Source organism: Bos indicus x Bos taurus, chromosome 11 (genome assembly GCF_003369695.1).
Source record: "Bos indicus x Bos taurus breed Angus x Brahman F1 hybrid chromosome 11, Bos_hybrid_MaternalHap_v2.0, whole genome shotgun sequence".
NCBI lineage: Eukaryota > Metazoa > Chordata > Mammalia > Artiodactyla > Bovidae > Bos > Bos indicus x Bos taurus.
The window spans coordinates 74,862,075-74,876,037 of record NC_040086.1 but is presented as its reverse complement, the minus strand read 5'-3'; the positions used below and the strand labels follow the sequence as shown (position 1 = coordinate 74,876,037).

The window sequence follows — 13,963 nt, the reverse complement described above, 5'->3', positions numbered from 1 at the left end:
GCAGCTTGGCCAATGACCTGTGATTTCCCATCGTCCAGTCTCACAGCCCTGACCGCCCGCCCCCTCCACCCCACCCCAGCCTTTGTCTCACCCCATAGGAGCCACCATACAGGGCAAGAAACTCAGTTCATCTACCAAACAAGAAGATCTGAATCAGCCCATTTCTCAGATCCTCTTGACGCAAAGGAATTCTTTGTTTGGTTAATTGTCTTGACATTTTCATTTTTGGTTCCTATCTTCCTCCACTCACTATGTTCCTGTGACAAATCCTGGCATTAATGCTGTCTTTTGCCCAAAATGCTTTTTCCCTTCTCAGTATCCAGTAAGTTCTACTCACTCTCCAGAGATCTGCAGGAATGTTACTTTCACAGCCAGACTATCTCTGGCCACCCAGCTGAAGACAGTCCTTGTAGGATTCACATTCAGAGAGCCCTGCACTTTTCCTGCAGGGATGGCTTATTTGTCTCCCTTGTTAGCTTGCAAGATTCCTGAGATTGGGGATATGCCTCTTCTCTTTGCTTCTGCTTACAGAACAAGGTCTGCCAGAGTCTAGCATAGAGATTCATTAAGCGATGATCACTGAGTCAAATGTATGAAGGAAGGATGGCTGGATGGATGAATGCATAAGGAATACTTCAGATCAGATCAGTCGCTCAGTCGTGTCCGACTCTTTGCGATCCCATGAATCGAAGCACGCCAGGCCTCCCTGTCCATCACCAACTCCCGGAGTTCACTGAGACTCACGTCCATCGAGTCAGTGATGCCATCCAGCCATCTCATCCTCTGTTGTCCCCTTCTCCTCCTGCCCCCAATCCCTCCCAGAATACTTAAAGGGGCCCAAAGACAATCTGTAAGAGACATACGTTCAATCCCTGGCTCAGGAAGATCCCCTGGAGGAGGGAATGGCTACCCACTCCAGTATTCTTGCCTGGAGAATCCCATGGACAAAGGAGCCTGGCGGGCTACAGCCCATAGGGTCGCAAAGAGTCAGACAGGACTGAAGCGACTTAGCACCCATACAAGGATGATTTGGTTTTCCCTGGTGACTCAGCAGTAGAGTCTATCTGCAATGCAGGAGACACAGGAGATGAAGGTTCAATCCCTGGGTCGGGAAGATCCCCTGGAGGAAGAAAGGGCAACCCACTCCAGTATTCTTGCCTAGAAAAACCCATGGGCAGAGGAACCTGTCCATAAGGTTGCAGAGTTGGACAGGACTGAGCAACTGAAGAGGAGCAAGTAAGGATGGTCTAGGCTTAAAGCCTCCAAAATTCTTCACATTCCTTAATCCATTCCTATCATCCTAAAAGAGAAAGAATCTTTTATCATTTAAAACAGGTGAAATGCATGCCTATTTGTGGGTGTGTGTTGGGGGGGAGATGAATAAATGCAAACATCTGCCCTTTGGAATGACTTAAAAAGGGCCCAGAGAAGGGGAGGACCCCAAAATATCTTTTCGACACTGAGGGGGTACAAGCCAATCCATGAGAGGCCCCCTCAAGTCTTGACAACCTAATTCCTAGGATTTGCAGTCTGCTTCTGACAAATGACAAATGCTGAGGGCTGGGTGGGCCCAGCAGGAGCCTCCGTCTCCTGGGCTCCTGTCACATGTCAGGTGAGTGTCACAGAGGGGACCTTACCTTGCTTTTCCTCCTCACTCCTGGCGACGTGAGCCCCCAGCTCTCTCTGCTGCTGCTGCTAAGTCGCTTCAGTCGTGTCCGACTCTGTGCGACCCCATAGACGGCCGCCCACCAGGCTCCCCCATTCCTGGGATTCTCCAGGCAAGAACACTGGAGTGGGTTGCCATTTCCTTCTCCAATGCATGAAAGTGAAAAGTGAAAGTGAAGTCAATCAGTCGTGTCCGACCCCTAGCAACCCCATGGACTGCAGCCTACCAGGCTCCTCCGTCCATGGGATTTTTCAGGCAAGAGTACTGGAGTGGGGTGCCATTGCCTTCTCCCCAGCTCTATCTAGCATGACCCTAACCAGATCCATGACTGGACATCCTCAGTCAAGGCTCCTCAGTGTTTTTCTTGGCCATGGATTATAGGAATAGTATTTTTCAACAAGAGGGCAGATTAAGAAAGGTACCATCACATCACATAGTGAGAAGAATAAAGACGTGAGGAAAAACAGAGGAGAAATAGTGAGGGGCAGCACTAGCTGCCTGCTGCAGACAGCTTTGGACCTGGGCCCTTTTATTTGTTCATCTGCGTCACTCTGCCTCCCCAAAGGGACCAGGCACAGTGATAGGAACTGGCTGAGGGAGGAGGAGAGCTGTGTCGAGGATGCACAGAAGAAGCAGGCCCAGACCTGGCTGACACTCTAAGGCAGGCTCTCATGTTACTGCAGCCTCTGGTCAGCTGGTCTCACACTTGAAGCTCTCCAGCAAGTCTACTCTCAGGTCTGGCATCCCTGGAACATTCTTCTGTCTCTGAGATGGGGAAATTGCTAAATAAGAGTACAGTCAGGCATGCTGGCAAGTGGACCATCAAGGACTGGATTAGAAGGAAGAGAAGAAGCACCAGGCCACACCTGTACGAGAACAAAATAGGGAAGAGATGGGAGGCGGGGAGTGGGGGTGGGGGGGCGAAGGTCCAGAAACCTTGACAGAAACTGCTCCTTGTAGAGCAGAGGGCGTCAGAACTTGCTGGAACCCAGAGATCCATCCCCAGGGAAAGGAATGGAGGGGGATAAAACCCCCAGTCATCCCACAAGTCCCCAAGATGCAGAAAACCCTGACAGGAGAAGGTGAGGGGAGGCCAAGAGACAAAGCAGCAGAGAGAACAGAGGCAGAGAGCCAGAGAGAGTTCAACAAGCAAAAGCTGCCACGCAGGTCATCATCAGGATGATTCTGGCCTCCTCGGAGTGGATGCAGCCTTGCCCCAGCCCTGGACAGTCACCAATCTCCTCCTGTGAGGCATTCACTACGAAGAGCTATAGAGGGCCCAGATTTCATCCTCTTGCAAACTCACAAGTTAGCCACAGTTTTACAGCTGTGGGTAGGAGACTCTGGGCCATAAAGAAAACTCTTTATCCCTCACAGTCATTGAGCAGGCAGCATCAGTATTGCATCTGCATTGGTGCCTCTGGTCCACCCAAGGGGACAATGTGGGGTGGGGGGCGTCCAGGGAATGTGGCGCACACTGTGGGTTTGCTTCACACCTGATGGCATCTAAGCTTAGGAAACTTGAACCTTTTAAAATGGGCATAAACTTAGCTGAGGGAGATATTATCTTTCCTTGAGGTAAAAATACCTGCCATCTGCTCCTTACCCCAGGGGGAGACACTGTCTGCTTCTTCCAGTGCTGCCTGCTGTATGAAAATCCCCTAAGACAGGATCTAGAACAAAGGCTGTCAGTGCCTCTGCTGACAAGACTTGCAGGAATGCAAGAAACTTCCCAGAGAATGGTCCCTCCACACTCACAAACTGCAGAGACACAGAGCCCTACCCTCCCAGGATAGTTCTCATCTCATCCCTAGAGAGAGCAGAGGCTGGAGCAGGCAGGAATGACTCAGGAAGGGGAAGTCTTGAGCCTGGTCTTGAGGAATGGCCTGAGCCCATTCTCTGGGGTGGCTTGTCCTGGAGAATGCCTCCTCCAGATTCCACTCTAAAACATGGATCTGCCAGGGTCCAGAGAAGGGAACCATGGGTGAGCAAATAGAATTTCCCCTGTCCTCCTCGAGAGCAAGACATGTTCTGCATGCTCAGTTGCTTCAGTCGTGTCTCTTTTGCAATCCTGTGAACTGTAGCCTACCCGACTCCTCTGTCCATGGGATTCTCCAGGCAAGAATACTGGAGTGGGTTGTTATGCGCTTCTCCAGGGGATCTTCCCGACCCAGGAATCGAAACCATGTCTCCTGTGTCTCCTGCATTGGCAGGCAGATTCTTTACCACTAGCGCCACCCGGGAAGCCCAAGAGATGCTCTAGTTTTTCTTAACTTTTTAATTTTATATTGTCATATAGCTGATAAACAATGTTGTGACAGTTTCAGGTAGATAGCAAAGGGACTCAGCCGTACATAGACACGTATCCATTCTCCCCCAGACTCTCCTCCCATCCAGGCTGCCACATGACATTGAGTCTGTTCCCTGTGTTACACAGTAGACCCTTGCTGGTTACCCATTTTAAATACAGCAGTGTGTACATGTCCATCCCAAACTCCCTAACTATCCCTTCCCCCATCCTCCCCCACCCCTTGGCAACCATAGAATTGCCTAGAATCTGAATCACATTCGAGGCCATTCTCTCGCCACTGAATGAACACCCCTTACAGCTCTCGATCTCCTTCCACTCTGTCTGTGGCATACGGCACTCCACCCCCAAGTAACGGTGTCTCCAGAGTTCTCCAAATACGGCCCGGAGGCTCCTGCTCACCAGGTTCACCCACAGAAGCAGAAAGAGGGGGAAGGGGGCCTGCAAATGTGCCTTTCTCTTCACCACAGGCAAGTGGTGAGATGTTTAGAACTGGGTCACCTGGCTTATCTTCTGCCCTCACTGAGATTAATTCACAAATGTCGCATTCAGAAGGCAGGCCAGATGCCATTTCAGTGCCTCTTTGGATCATTTCGCCTTTTCCTTACGGGGCCCACCCAGCAGCCGGGACCGTCACAGTCACTCTTCTGAATTATAAATAAGTCACAGCTCACCGCACCACCTGCTCTTTCTCCCCGAATTCGGAGCAGGGGTGCACAGCCACGGCACAGGATCCCCGTCTGACCTGCCTGCTCCTAGGAGCTCCCTCAAGGTTTCCACAAGCCCCTAATCTTCTGTCCCTCGCCCCAGGATCTCTTAAACAAATGTTATATGATCAATTATTTCATTGGCCTATTTAATTGATTTATATGCACTTTTAAAAGCTTTACACTGCAGAGGGAAACACATCTATCATAATCCTTGATTGAACTGGAAAAAGGAGAAAGGAGAGAGGGAATTAAAACTTATTGAGCGCTTATTATGTGCCAGGTAATACACAAGCTACTTTGCATACATTACTGAGTTAATCCTCAGAACTGCCTTGTGAAGTATTTTTTTTTCTCCTACTCAGTAGATGAGGAGACTGAGACCTGCAGAGGTGAAAGGACCTGCCCATAGTCACAGAGCATCAGCTGGAAGAAGCAGGATTCAACCGCAGTGCTGATCCCAAGCCAATATCTACCTCAGGATTTAAATACCAAATGTTTCTGTACAAAGTTATGAATAAGAAATTTCACCCATTATCGTAGCATTGTTTCATTGAGGAAATCCAGTTGGCATTGCTTCCCTGAACTACATCTTTTACTACAACTGAAGGTGCCCAAGTGTACCATTTCACACCAGTGCGGGGAAGGGAGGCAGGAGGCAGGGCCGGCTCAGGGATACAAAGGGTGTTTACAAAGCCTGAGGGCTTTCTCTCTAAACCTTAACACATTATAGAAAAGTCGTCAACTATTTCGACTCAATGCCATTGTGAAAGGGTAGAGAGAACATTCGTTCACCCAATAAGGGTTTATAGACAGTAAGTTACTGTGTGTAGGCACAGGGGAACAGCAGAGAACCAGTCGCTCACGGGCCCTCATTCTAGAAGCTAAAGTGAAAGTGAAGTCGCTCGGTCGTGTCCGACTCTTCACAACCCCATGGACTGCAGCCTGCACCAGGTTCCTCCGTCCATGGGGTTTTCCAGGCAAGAATACTGGAGTGGGCTGCCATTTCCTTCTCCAGGGAATCTTCCCGACCCAGGGATCGAACCTAGGTCTCCCGCATTGTAGGCAGACACTTTACCATCTGAGCCACCTGGGAAGACTCTAGAAGCTAAAGTGGTGCTCAAAGCCTGAAACAGGCACTGCCCTGAGCTGGCAGAACAGACGCAAGTGCTGGTGTCTGGACAGGGTCCAGGGGAAGGGACAGCCGACCTGAGGCCTGAGTGATAAGAGGAGAAGCCCTTTACCGTCCCTTCATGACACAGGTGAGCATCGTCAGTCCAACCACATGGAGCCCCAAGACCAAAGTAAGGCTTGGTCTACTAGTCTGGGTTCTCCAGAGAAGCCGGACCAATAGGATGAGATGATACATAGACAGACAGACAGACAGATAGATAGGATATATATATAGAGAGAGAGGTTAGAAGGAATTATAAGGAATTGCTTAGTGACATTATAGAGGCTGACAAGGCCCAAGAACTACAAATTTACAAGCTGGAGATCCAGGGGAAAGCAACAGTAAAGTTCTGTTTCAAGTTCAAAGGCCCAAGAAGCAGAAGAGCCAATGGTGTAAATTCCAGTCTGAATCCAAAGGCGAGAGAAGGCCCATGTCCCAATTCAAAGGCAGTCAGGAAGAAAAGCATTCCTTCTTATTCACAGGGAGGTCAGCCTTTTTGTTCTATTCAGACCTCCAACTGATTGGATGAGGCCCACTCACATCAGGGAGGGCAATCTGCTTTACTCAGTCTATCAGCTCAAATGTTAATCTCATCCAAAACCCCTTCACATACCCAGAACACATCCAGAATATGGTCTGACTGAATATCTAAGCACCCGGTGGTCCATCGAGTTGACACATAAAATTAAACATCACACTTGGGAAAGTATTTACCCCTTTACTAAGTAGAATCAAACTGCTGAGTTTTTTGACTTCTGCATCTATTTTGTAGTTTTTCTGTCTCTTATTACCAGACTGTCACTGCTGTTACCCATGGCCCCAGCCCATAGAAGGACCTCTCCTCACTTCTAATTCACTCTGGGTTTGAAAACAAGAGGGCTGCTCTAGCTGGAATTTAAGAACTTGAATGAATACACAGACTTGGAGGTAAAATGCTTGAGATGTAGAGCAAATATTTTGTGACATCTCTTTTATCTTCTCAAAGGGAACTTTTTTCACAGTCTATTCTGATTCTTAAAGCTGTGATCTAGATAAGGCAAGTTACCAGATAATATGAAGACTTTCTGTATGAGGATTGAAATAATAATAGAGGGCAAGTCATAGATAGCAATGTTTTGACAACTTCAGGGGGCAATTTGGTATTCAGGAATCACAAAACACAACAAATGTGAAAACAGGCAGCTAAACAGAACTGATCCTCCCAGCTTTTTTTGGTCTCTTTAAATTATCCCAGGAAGAATAATTTCTTCCAAAGCCAACAGAATGAATCTTCACCATGACTTCTCAGGCAATAAGCTAGTCAAGTCCTAACCAAAGAGTTTCTGGAAACAATGGGTTTTTACTCTTAAAAATAATCAGACTATTCAATACTTAACACACACACAAGAAGTAGCAACCATACAGCTTGGCACCATTTTATCAAGTGTGAGTGTCAAATTTTTTATAGCTTCAAATTAACAACAAGGAACTGTAGTTTTTGTGTTTGTTTGTTTAAAAGACCAGCGGAGATTTTTCTTTTTGCTTGTTTAAGCTTCATTTAATTCAAGCTCCAATCTGCCCCTCTTTGATTGCATTTCCAAATCCTAAATAAAAGTGATAACTCTTTCTGCCAATTGTAACAAACTGCTGGTGCCAGTTATTGCTTTTTGGAAAAAAAAAAAAAAAGGCAAAAGCAAAAAAAAGAAAAAAAAATTCTCTTAATACTTAGCTGACAGCTTTATCCAAAAAGGGGGAGAAAACCCTGGCCTTTCAAAGCCACCGATATATTTGTAACAACCTCTTTACTGAGTTCATGTATCTTCTTTATTGTTCTTCATAAACAGGCTATTGGATCTCTCTAGCTTGCAATGTGAAAAATGAAAGAATTTCCTCCCATCCATGCCTCTCTCATCTCATAATTGTTTTGTTCTGAGAGGTAGGGGAGACCTGTATAAATGTCTCTGCTATTTTATTTGTCCTCTCCAAGCCCATTCATGCTTTTCTCCAGGGCTTTTGACTCCTGCTCTGTTTCTGCCTGAACCTCCATCTGCTTACTGTTCTCTGCATCAAACCCCACTAAAGTGTTTGAGATTTCATTTCAGAGGGTGATGTAAGAGAGATAAGAGTCAAAGGCATTTGAAAAGCCACTTTCCAGTGTGTCTGTGCTGGGTAGGTTGGAGGGGGAGGCACAGCTCACCTGACATCACAGAGAACATCCTGGCTCAGGTCTGCAGCATCCACTTCTCTTCTCTGTTCTTTCCAGAGGGCCCTGCGGCTGTGCCTTCTGCTCCTGCTGCTGCGGCTTCAGAGGCTTCTCCATCTCTCTGAGCTCCAGCCTCATCGCCGTCCCCCTGAAACTGAGGTCCGCCCACGACAAGAACAGCCCTTGTCAGGAACAGGCAGGTCTGACAGCCTGTGAAGTGGCTTGTTGGGGAAAAGGCAAAATTTGTCAATGTGGTACATTGTCCTATAAATGTAGGAGATGCCCACTCCAGGAAGAGGTTGTGGAAAGGAGTCTGGAGTGGGTGGAAGCTGTTCGCTAAACTTTGATTCCTTAATGATACGCATCAGAGTCAGCATCTCAGACTTGAGTACTGGAGCAGTCCTATGTAAAGGAGAGAAAAAACAAAACAAAACATAAATACTCATTAGTCAGGCTTGGCTGTGATACTGCTGTGTAACAAATAATCCTCAAATCTCAGTGGCTTACAACACATTTCTTTCTTTTCACTCTTGGATCCATAAGTTAGCTAGACTCGGCTGGGCTTGGATTAGGTGTGCTCCATATATGTCTCCATCATGGAACTGTGAACTACACAGGATATATGGATCTCATGGTGCAGGCAGGAGCAGCAGAGGGAAAACCCAAACATTCAAGCCTGGGCACACCCCCACTTCTGTACACTGGTTACATGGCCACACTGGAAGTAAGTGAGGCAAATAAACAAATATACACTATCCCAAGGAGGAAGAGAAAGGGATACTGAGTGATGATTTGTTCAACAACAATCCTCTCACCACAGATACACACACACACACAGGGTCAGAGAGAACTTCTTCCCAGGGAGGCAATAAATCCTGCAGAACAGAAGTTGCTTGCTCTTCCTATCTACCCCTGGCTATTAGGAGCAGCTCAACAAAGATATTTTTGGATGTGGGACTGAAAGTAACTTTAAATGCCACTTAGTCCTACATCTTCACCAAGGGAAGTTTTTAGTAACAGCTCCCATGATGGGAGGCCACATCCTTCAAAGAAACCCATTCCAAGCACACAAAATGAGCCTCTACAGTACGGCAATGCCTCAGATGTTAGTGGCCAGCTCTTAGGGTATCACCTAAGCCTTTCCTTTTCCGAGTGAAAAGCCCTGAGTGTCTTTCCCTCAAAGCCCATGGTTTGCAGTCAGTCTCCTCCAGGCAAGTGCTCTTGGTTATGCATTTCTTATATTGAGAACCCAGCCCAGAACTCCAGAACCACAACATTTGTGTTAGCAGAGTGGGGTGATCCTTTTCCCCTTCCCAGAGAGGGACCACTCAGGTTGAGCTTAAAATCATCTCAAGTCAAGACTCTCTTACAAGTGTTGCTAAACCACTCGTTGGTCAACTGCATATGGAGTGTTTGTGACACGACCTGCTTCTGCCAGGTGCTGGGGACACAGTGGTCAACAAAGTTGGCACACATGGTCCTGGCTCTCATGGAGGCTACTTGGACAGAGAGAGAAGAAATAAGTAAAGAGACAAAAAAATTAGAAAATGGAATAGACAGTGGGAAGAAGGAAGAGGGAAAGCTATGTGAGATAGTGTGGCAGGGGAAGGCCACTCCAAAAAGGTGAATCCTGAAGCCCAGGAAGAGAGCCAACAGGAAGAGGGCAAAGAGGACCCCTGAAAGCTGTCTGGGCAGGAGGCAGCCCTTGGGGATGAAGGATGGAGATGCGAAGGCAGCTGAAGGCAGGCTATGTGGCAAGGCCTGGGGAACAGGGGAGAGGCACAAAGAACAGGCGGAAGGTCAGCAGGTCTGTTTGGCCGTGAAGGCAGCAGGGTTAATTCTGAGAGGTTGATGCTTTAAGCAGCAAAGGGCATGATGCGACGTGGATCTTGAACGAGCTCCCTGGCATTCCGAGTGTGTGCATCTGAGTGTGTATATCTGTGCATGTGGATCCGTGCAGTCGTTGGTGGAAAGAAGGCCCAGCTGGAGAACTTGATGCCGTCCCAACTGAGTTTCTCTTTGTAAATATGTGTCCCATGATCCAGCCTGTTGGTCAATAGCCAGCTTTTTCTGGCAGCTCTGTGCCTCCAACATGGGTCAGGCCAGGAGGAAATGTGACTCAGGTGAGCAGCAGAGACCCTCAGGCACATCACCTGAGATAGAAGAAGTACAAAACTCTGACAGAAGAACTTTAAAGCAGAACCTTCAGCAGCCATGATTTTCAGGAACAAATAGTTCAGTTCTTCCTAAACAGCCAGCCCAGTGTCGAGGAACATATCCTGGGTGATGAGCAACTGGGGTACAAACCACACCCTCGGAAACAGAAATGCAAAGCACTATCCTAACTAGATGAGCCGGAGCCCACCTGCAGTTACCAGACACCCCTGGAGTCTTGTCCAACAGGGAGGTGGAGGGCTCTGTGCTGTGTTTCTGCCAGACTTGCCAACGTGTGCATGTGACCCCCACTTGGTGGGCTGGTGCTCTGCCCACTGCGGTAGCCCTGCTTCCACCTTCTCCATCAGCCATCACCATGGGCCACCACACAGGTCTGGACCACAGAGACAGGATGGGAGGAGACCAGAGGACCAGTGAGGAAGTAGGGGGCCCTTTGAGCAGAGCCGGTGCAAGGACACTTGAGAATTTGACCTATAGGGATAAAGGAGTAGCTGTCAGCACAGATGAGACAGGCAGAGGAAGTGCTATGGACAATCAGAGGCTGAAAGTTACAAAAGCCCACATGCAGGAGGGTTCTTATATATGCAGGAGATACCTGCTGATCTGCTAGGAGGCCAGGAAGACCTGGAAAGGCTCACCTGACCAAAAAAATATAGATAGATAGATATAGATATCAATAGATATAAATTATACAGATAGATAGAGATACTGATACAGGTGTACTTTCCCCAGAAAGCACCTATTTTTTCAGTGAGTGACCTTCCCCAAGGAGAAAGGTACTCTGGAAAAGAGGGTAATGATGAGGCCCACACCTGGGGGTGGGCACAGCTTTTGTGGAGAACAGAGGTAAGTTCAGTTCAGTTCAGTCACTTCATCATGTCCAACTCTTTGCAACCCCATGGACTGCAGCACACCAGGCTTCCCTGTCCATCACCAACTCCCAGAGCTTACTCAAACTCATGTCCATCAAGTTGGTGGTACCATCCAACCATCTAATCCTCTGTATCCCCTTCTCCTCCTGCCTTCAATCTTTCCCAGCATCAGGGTCTTTTCCAATGAGTCAGTACTTTCCATCAGGTGGCCAAAGTATTGGAGTTTCAGCTTCAGCATCAGTCCTTCCAGTGAATATCCAGGGTTGATTTCCATTAGGATTGACTGGTTTGATCTCCTTGCAGTCCAAGGGATTCTCAAGAGTCTTCTCCAGCATCACAGAGGTAAAGAGAGGACCAAAGGATGCTCCGTCTTATTCCTTGCTTTTCTCTGCCTCTTCCCTCACCCAGCCTCAGGAAGATTCTGCCTTCATCCTGTCATGTCCTTCTTCCTTACTTCAGCCTCCTGATCTTGCCTGAGTAATACAAAGACTTCAAGGGTCAAACCCAAGTGATCAAGAAGGAGGTATTTCAAACTTGTTATCCTCATTACACTTTTCAGAGAGAAAACAGGTTTTAAATCAATATGTATGGTATAATCCTATCTTTAAAAATATATTCAGCTCAGTGCAGTTCAGTCACTCAGTTGTGTACGACTCTTTGCGACCCCATGAACCGCAGCATGCCAGGCCTCCCTGTCCATCACCAATTCCCGGAGTCCACTCACACCCATGTCTATTGAGTCGGTGATGCCATCCAACCATTTCATCCTTTGTCGTCCCCTTCTCCTCCTGCCCTCAATCTTTCCCAGCATCAGGGTCTTTTCAAATGAGTCAGCTCTTCACATCAGGTGGCCAAAGTATTGGAGTTTCAGCTTCAACATCAGTCCTTCCAATGAATACCGAGGACTGATCTCCTTCAGAATGGACTGGTTGGATCTCCTTGCAGTCCAAGGGACTCTCAAGAGTCTTCTCCAGGACCACAGTTCAAAAGCATCAATTCTTCTACACTCAGCTTTCTTTATAGTCCAACTTTCACATCCATACATGACCACTGGAAAAACCATAGCCTTGACTAGATGGACCTTTGTTGAAAGTGATGTCTCTGCTTTTTAATATGCTATCTAGGTTGATCATAACTTTCCTTCCAAGGAGTATGCATCTTTTAATTTCATGGCTGCAGTCACCATCTGCAGTGATTTTGGAGCCCAGAAAAATAAAGTCAGCCACTGTTTCCATTGTTTCCCCATCTATTTGCCATGAAGTGATGGGACCAGATGCCATGATCTTAGTTTTCTGAATGCTGAGCTTTAAGCCAACTTTTTCTCTCTCCTTTTTCACTTTTATCAAGAGGCTCTTTAGTTCTTCTTCACTTTCTGCCAGAAGGGTGGTGTCATCTGCATATCTGAGGTTATTGATATTTCTCCCAGCAATCTCTATTCCAACTTGCGCTTCTTCCAGCCCAGCGTTTCTCATGATGTACTCTGCATAGAAGTTAAGTAAGCAGGGTGACAATATACAGCCTTGAAATACTCCTTTTCCTATTTGGAACCAGTCTGTTGTTCCATGTCCAGTTGTAACTGTTGCTTCCTGACCTGCATACAGGTTTCTCAGGAGGCAGGTAGGGTGGTCTGGTATTCCCATCTCTTTCAGAATTTTCCAGTTTATTGTGATCTACACAGTGAAAGGCTTTGGTATAGTCAAGAAAGCAGAAGTAGATGTTTTCCTAGAACTCTCTTGTTTTTTCGATGATCCAACGGATGTTGGCAATTTGATCTCTGGTTCCTCTGCCTTTTCTATATTATTTATTACTAAAATGGACAGAGCATTTCTATGTGCTGATATAGAGAGGGGGAGAAAAGTCTGACAGAAAACAGGATTTTTAGGGCAGTGAAACTGTATGGCACTATAAGAGTGGGCGTATGTCATTACGTTGTTGTTCAGTCACTAAGTCACGTCTGATGCTTTGTGACCCCATGGACTGTAGCCTGCCAGGCTCCTCTGACCATGGGATTTCCCAGGCAAGAATACTAGAGTGTCTCTTCTCCAGAGGATCTTCCCCACCCAAGGATTGAACCCGAGTCTCCTGCATGGCAGGTGGATTCTTTACCACTGAGTCACCAGGAAAGCCCTGCATGTCATTATGCATGTTTCCAAATCCATAGAGTATACACCAGAAGTGAACCCTGATGTAAACCATGGGCTTTGAGTGATAATGATGCATCAGTATAGGTTCATCAACAGTAACACCTGTCCCCTCGGGGAGGTTGATCATGGGGGAGGCTGTGCATGTGGGGGGAGGGGGGCACAGAATATGTGGGAGCTCTCTGTACCTTCCTCTCCATTTAAGAGTGAACCGAAAATCACATTAGCTTTTTTCTTTAAAAGTATAATCTTTTATATGGAACCTAGAAAAATGTTACTGATGGACCTATTTGCAGGGCAGGAATAGAGAATGGAAATGTGGACTTGGGGGGTAGGGAGAGGAGAGTCGGATGAATGGAGAGAACAGCATTGCTATACACACACCACCATGTATGGCTAGTGGGGAGACGCTATATAGTTCAGGGAGCCCAGCTCCGTGCTCTGTGATGACCTAGATGGGTGGGATGGGGGCGGGCAGCCAGAGGCACACGCCTGAGGAAGGGAATATGTGTGTGTGTGTGAAAGTCGCTCAGTCGTGTCCAGCTCTTTGTGACACCATGGACTATATAATCCATGGAATCCTCTAGGCCAGCATACTGGAGTGGGTAGCTGTTCCCTTCTCCAGGGGATCTTCCCAACCCAGGGATCGAACCCAGGTTTCCCACATTACAGGCAGATTATTTATCAGCTAAGCCACCAGAGAAGCCCCAGATATATAGCTGATTTACTTTGCTATAC

At 47.3% G+C, this 13,963-nt stretch overlaps 1 protein-coding gene across 1 annotated transcript in view; it reads right to left on the bottom strand.

Annotated features, from left to right (window-relative positions):
* LOC113900848 (translation initiation factor IF-2-like) overlaps positions 1-13,963 on the bottom strand; it is a 168,743-nt gene that overhangs the window by 115,217 nt on the left and 39,563 nt on the right. The window contains exon 3 of the mRNA XM_027554466.1: positions 8,032-8,439. Within this exon, the coding sequence (XP_027410267.1) occupies positions 8,172-8,439 (268 nt within the window). The 3' untranslated portion in view covers positions 8,032-8,171. The remainder of the gene's footprint in view (positions 1-8,031; positions 8,440-13,963) is intronic.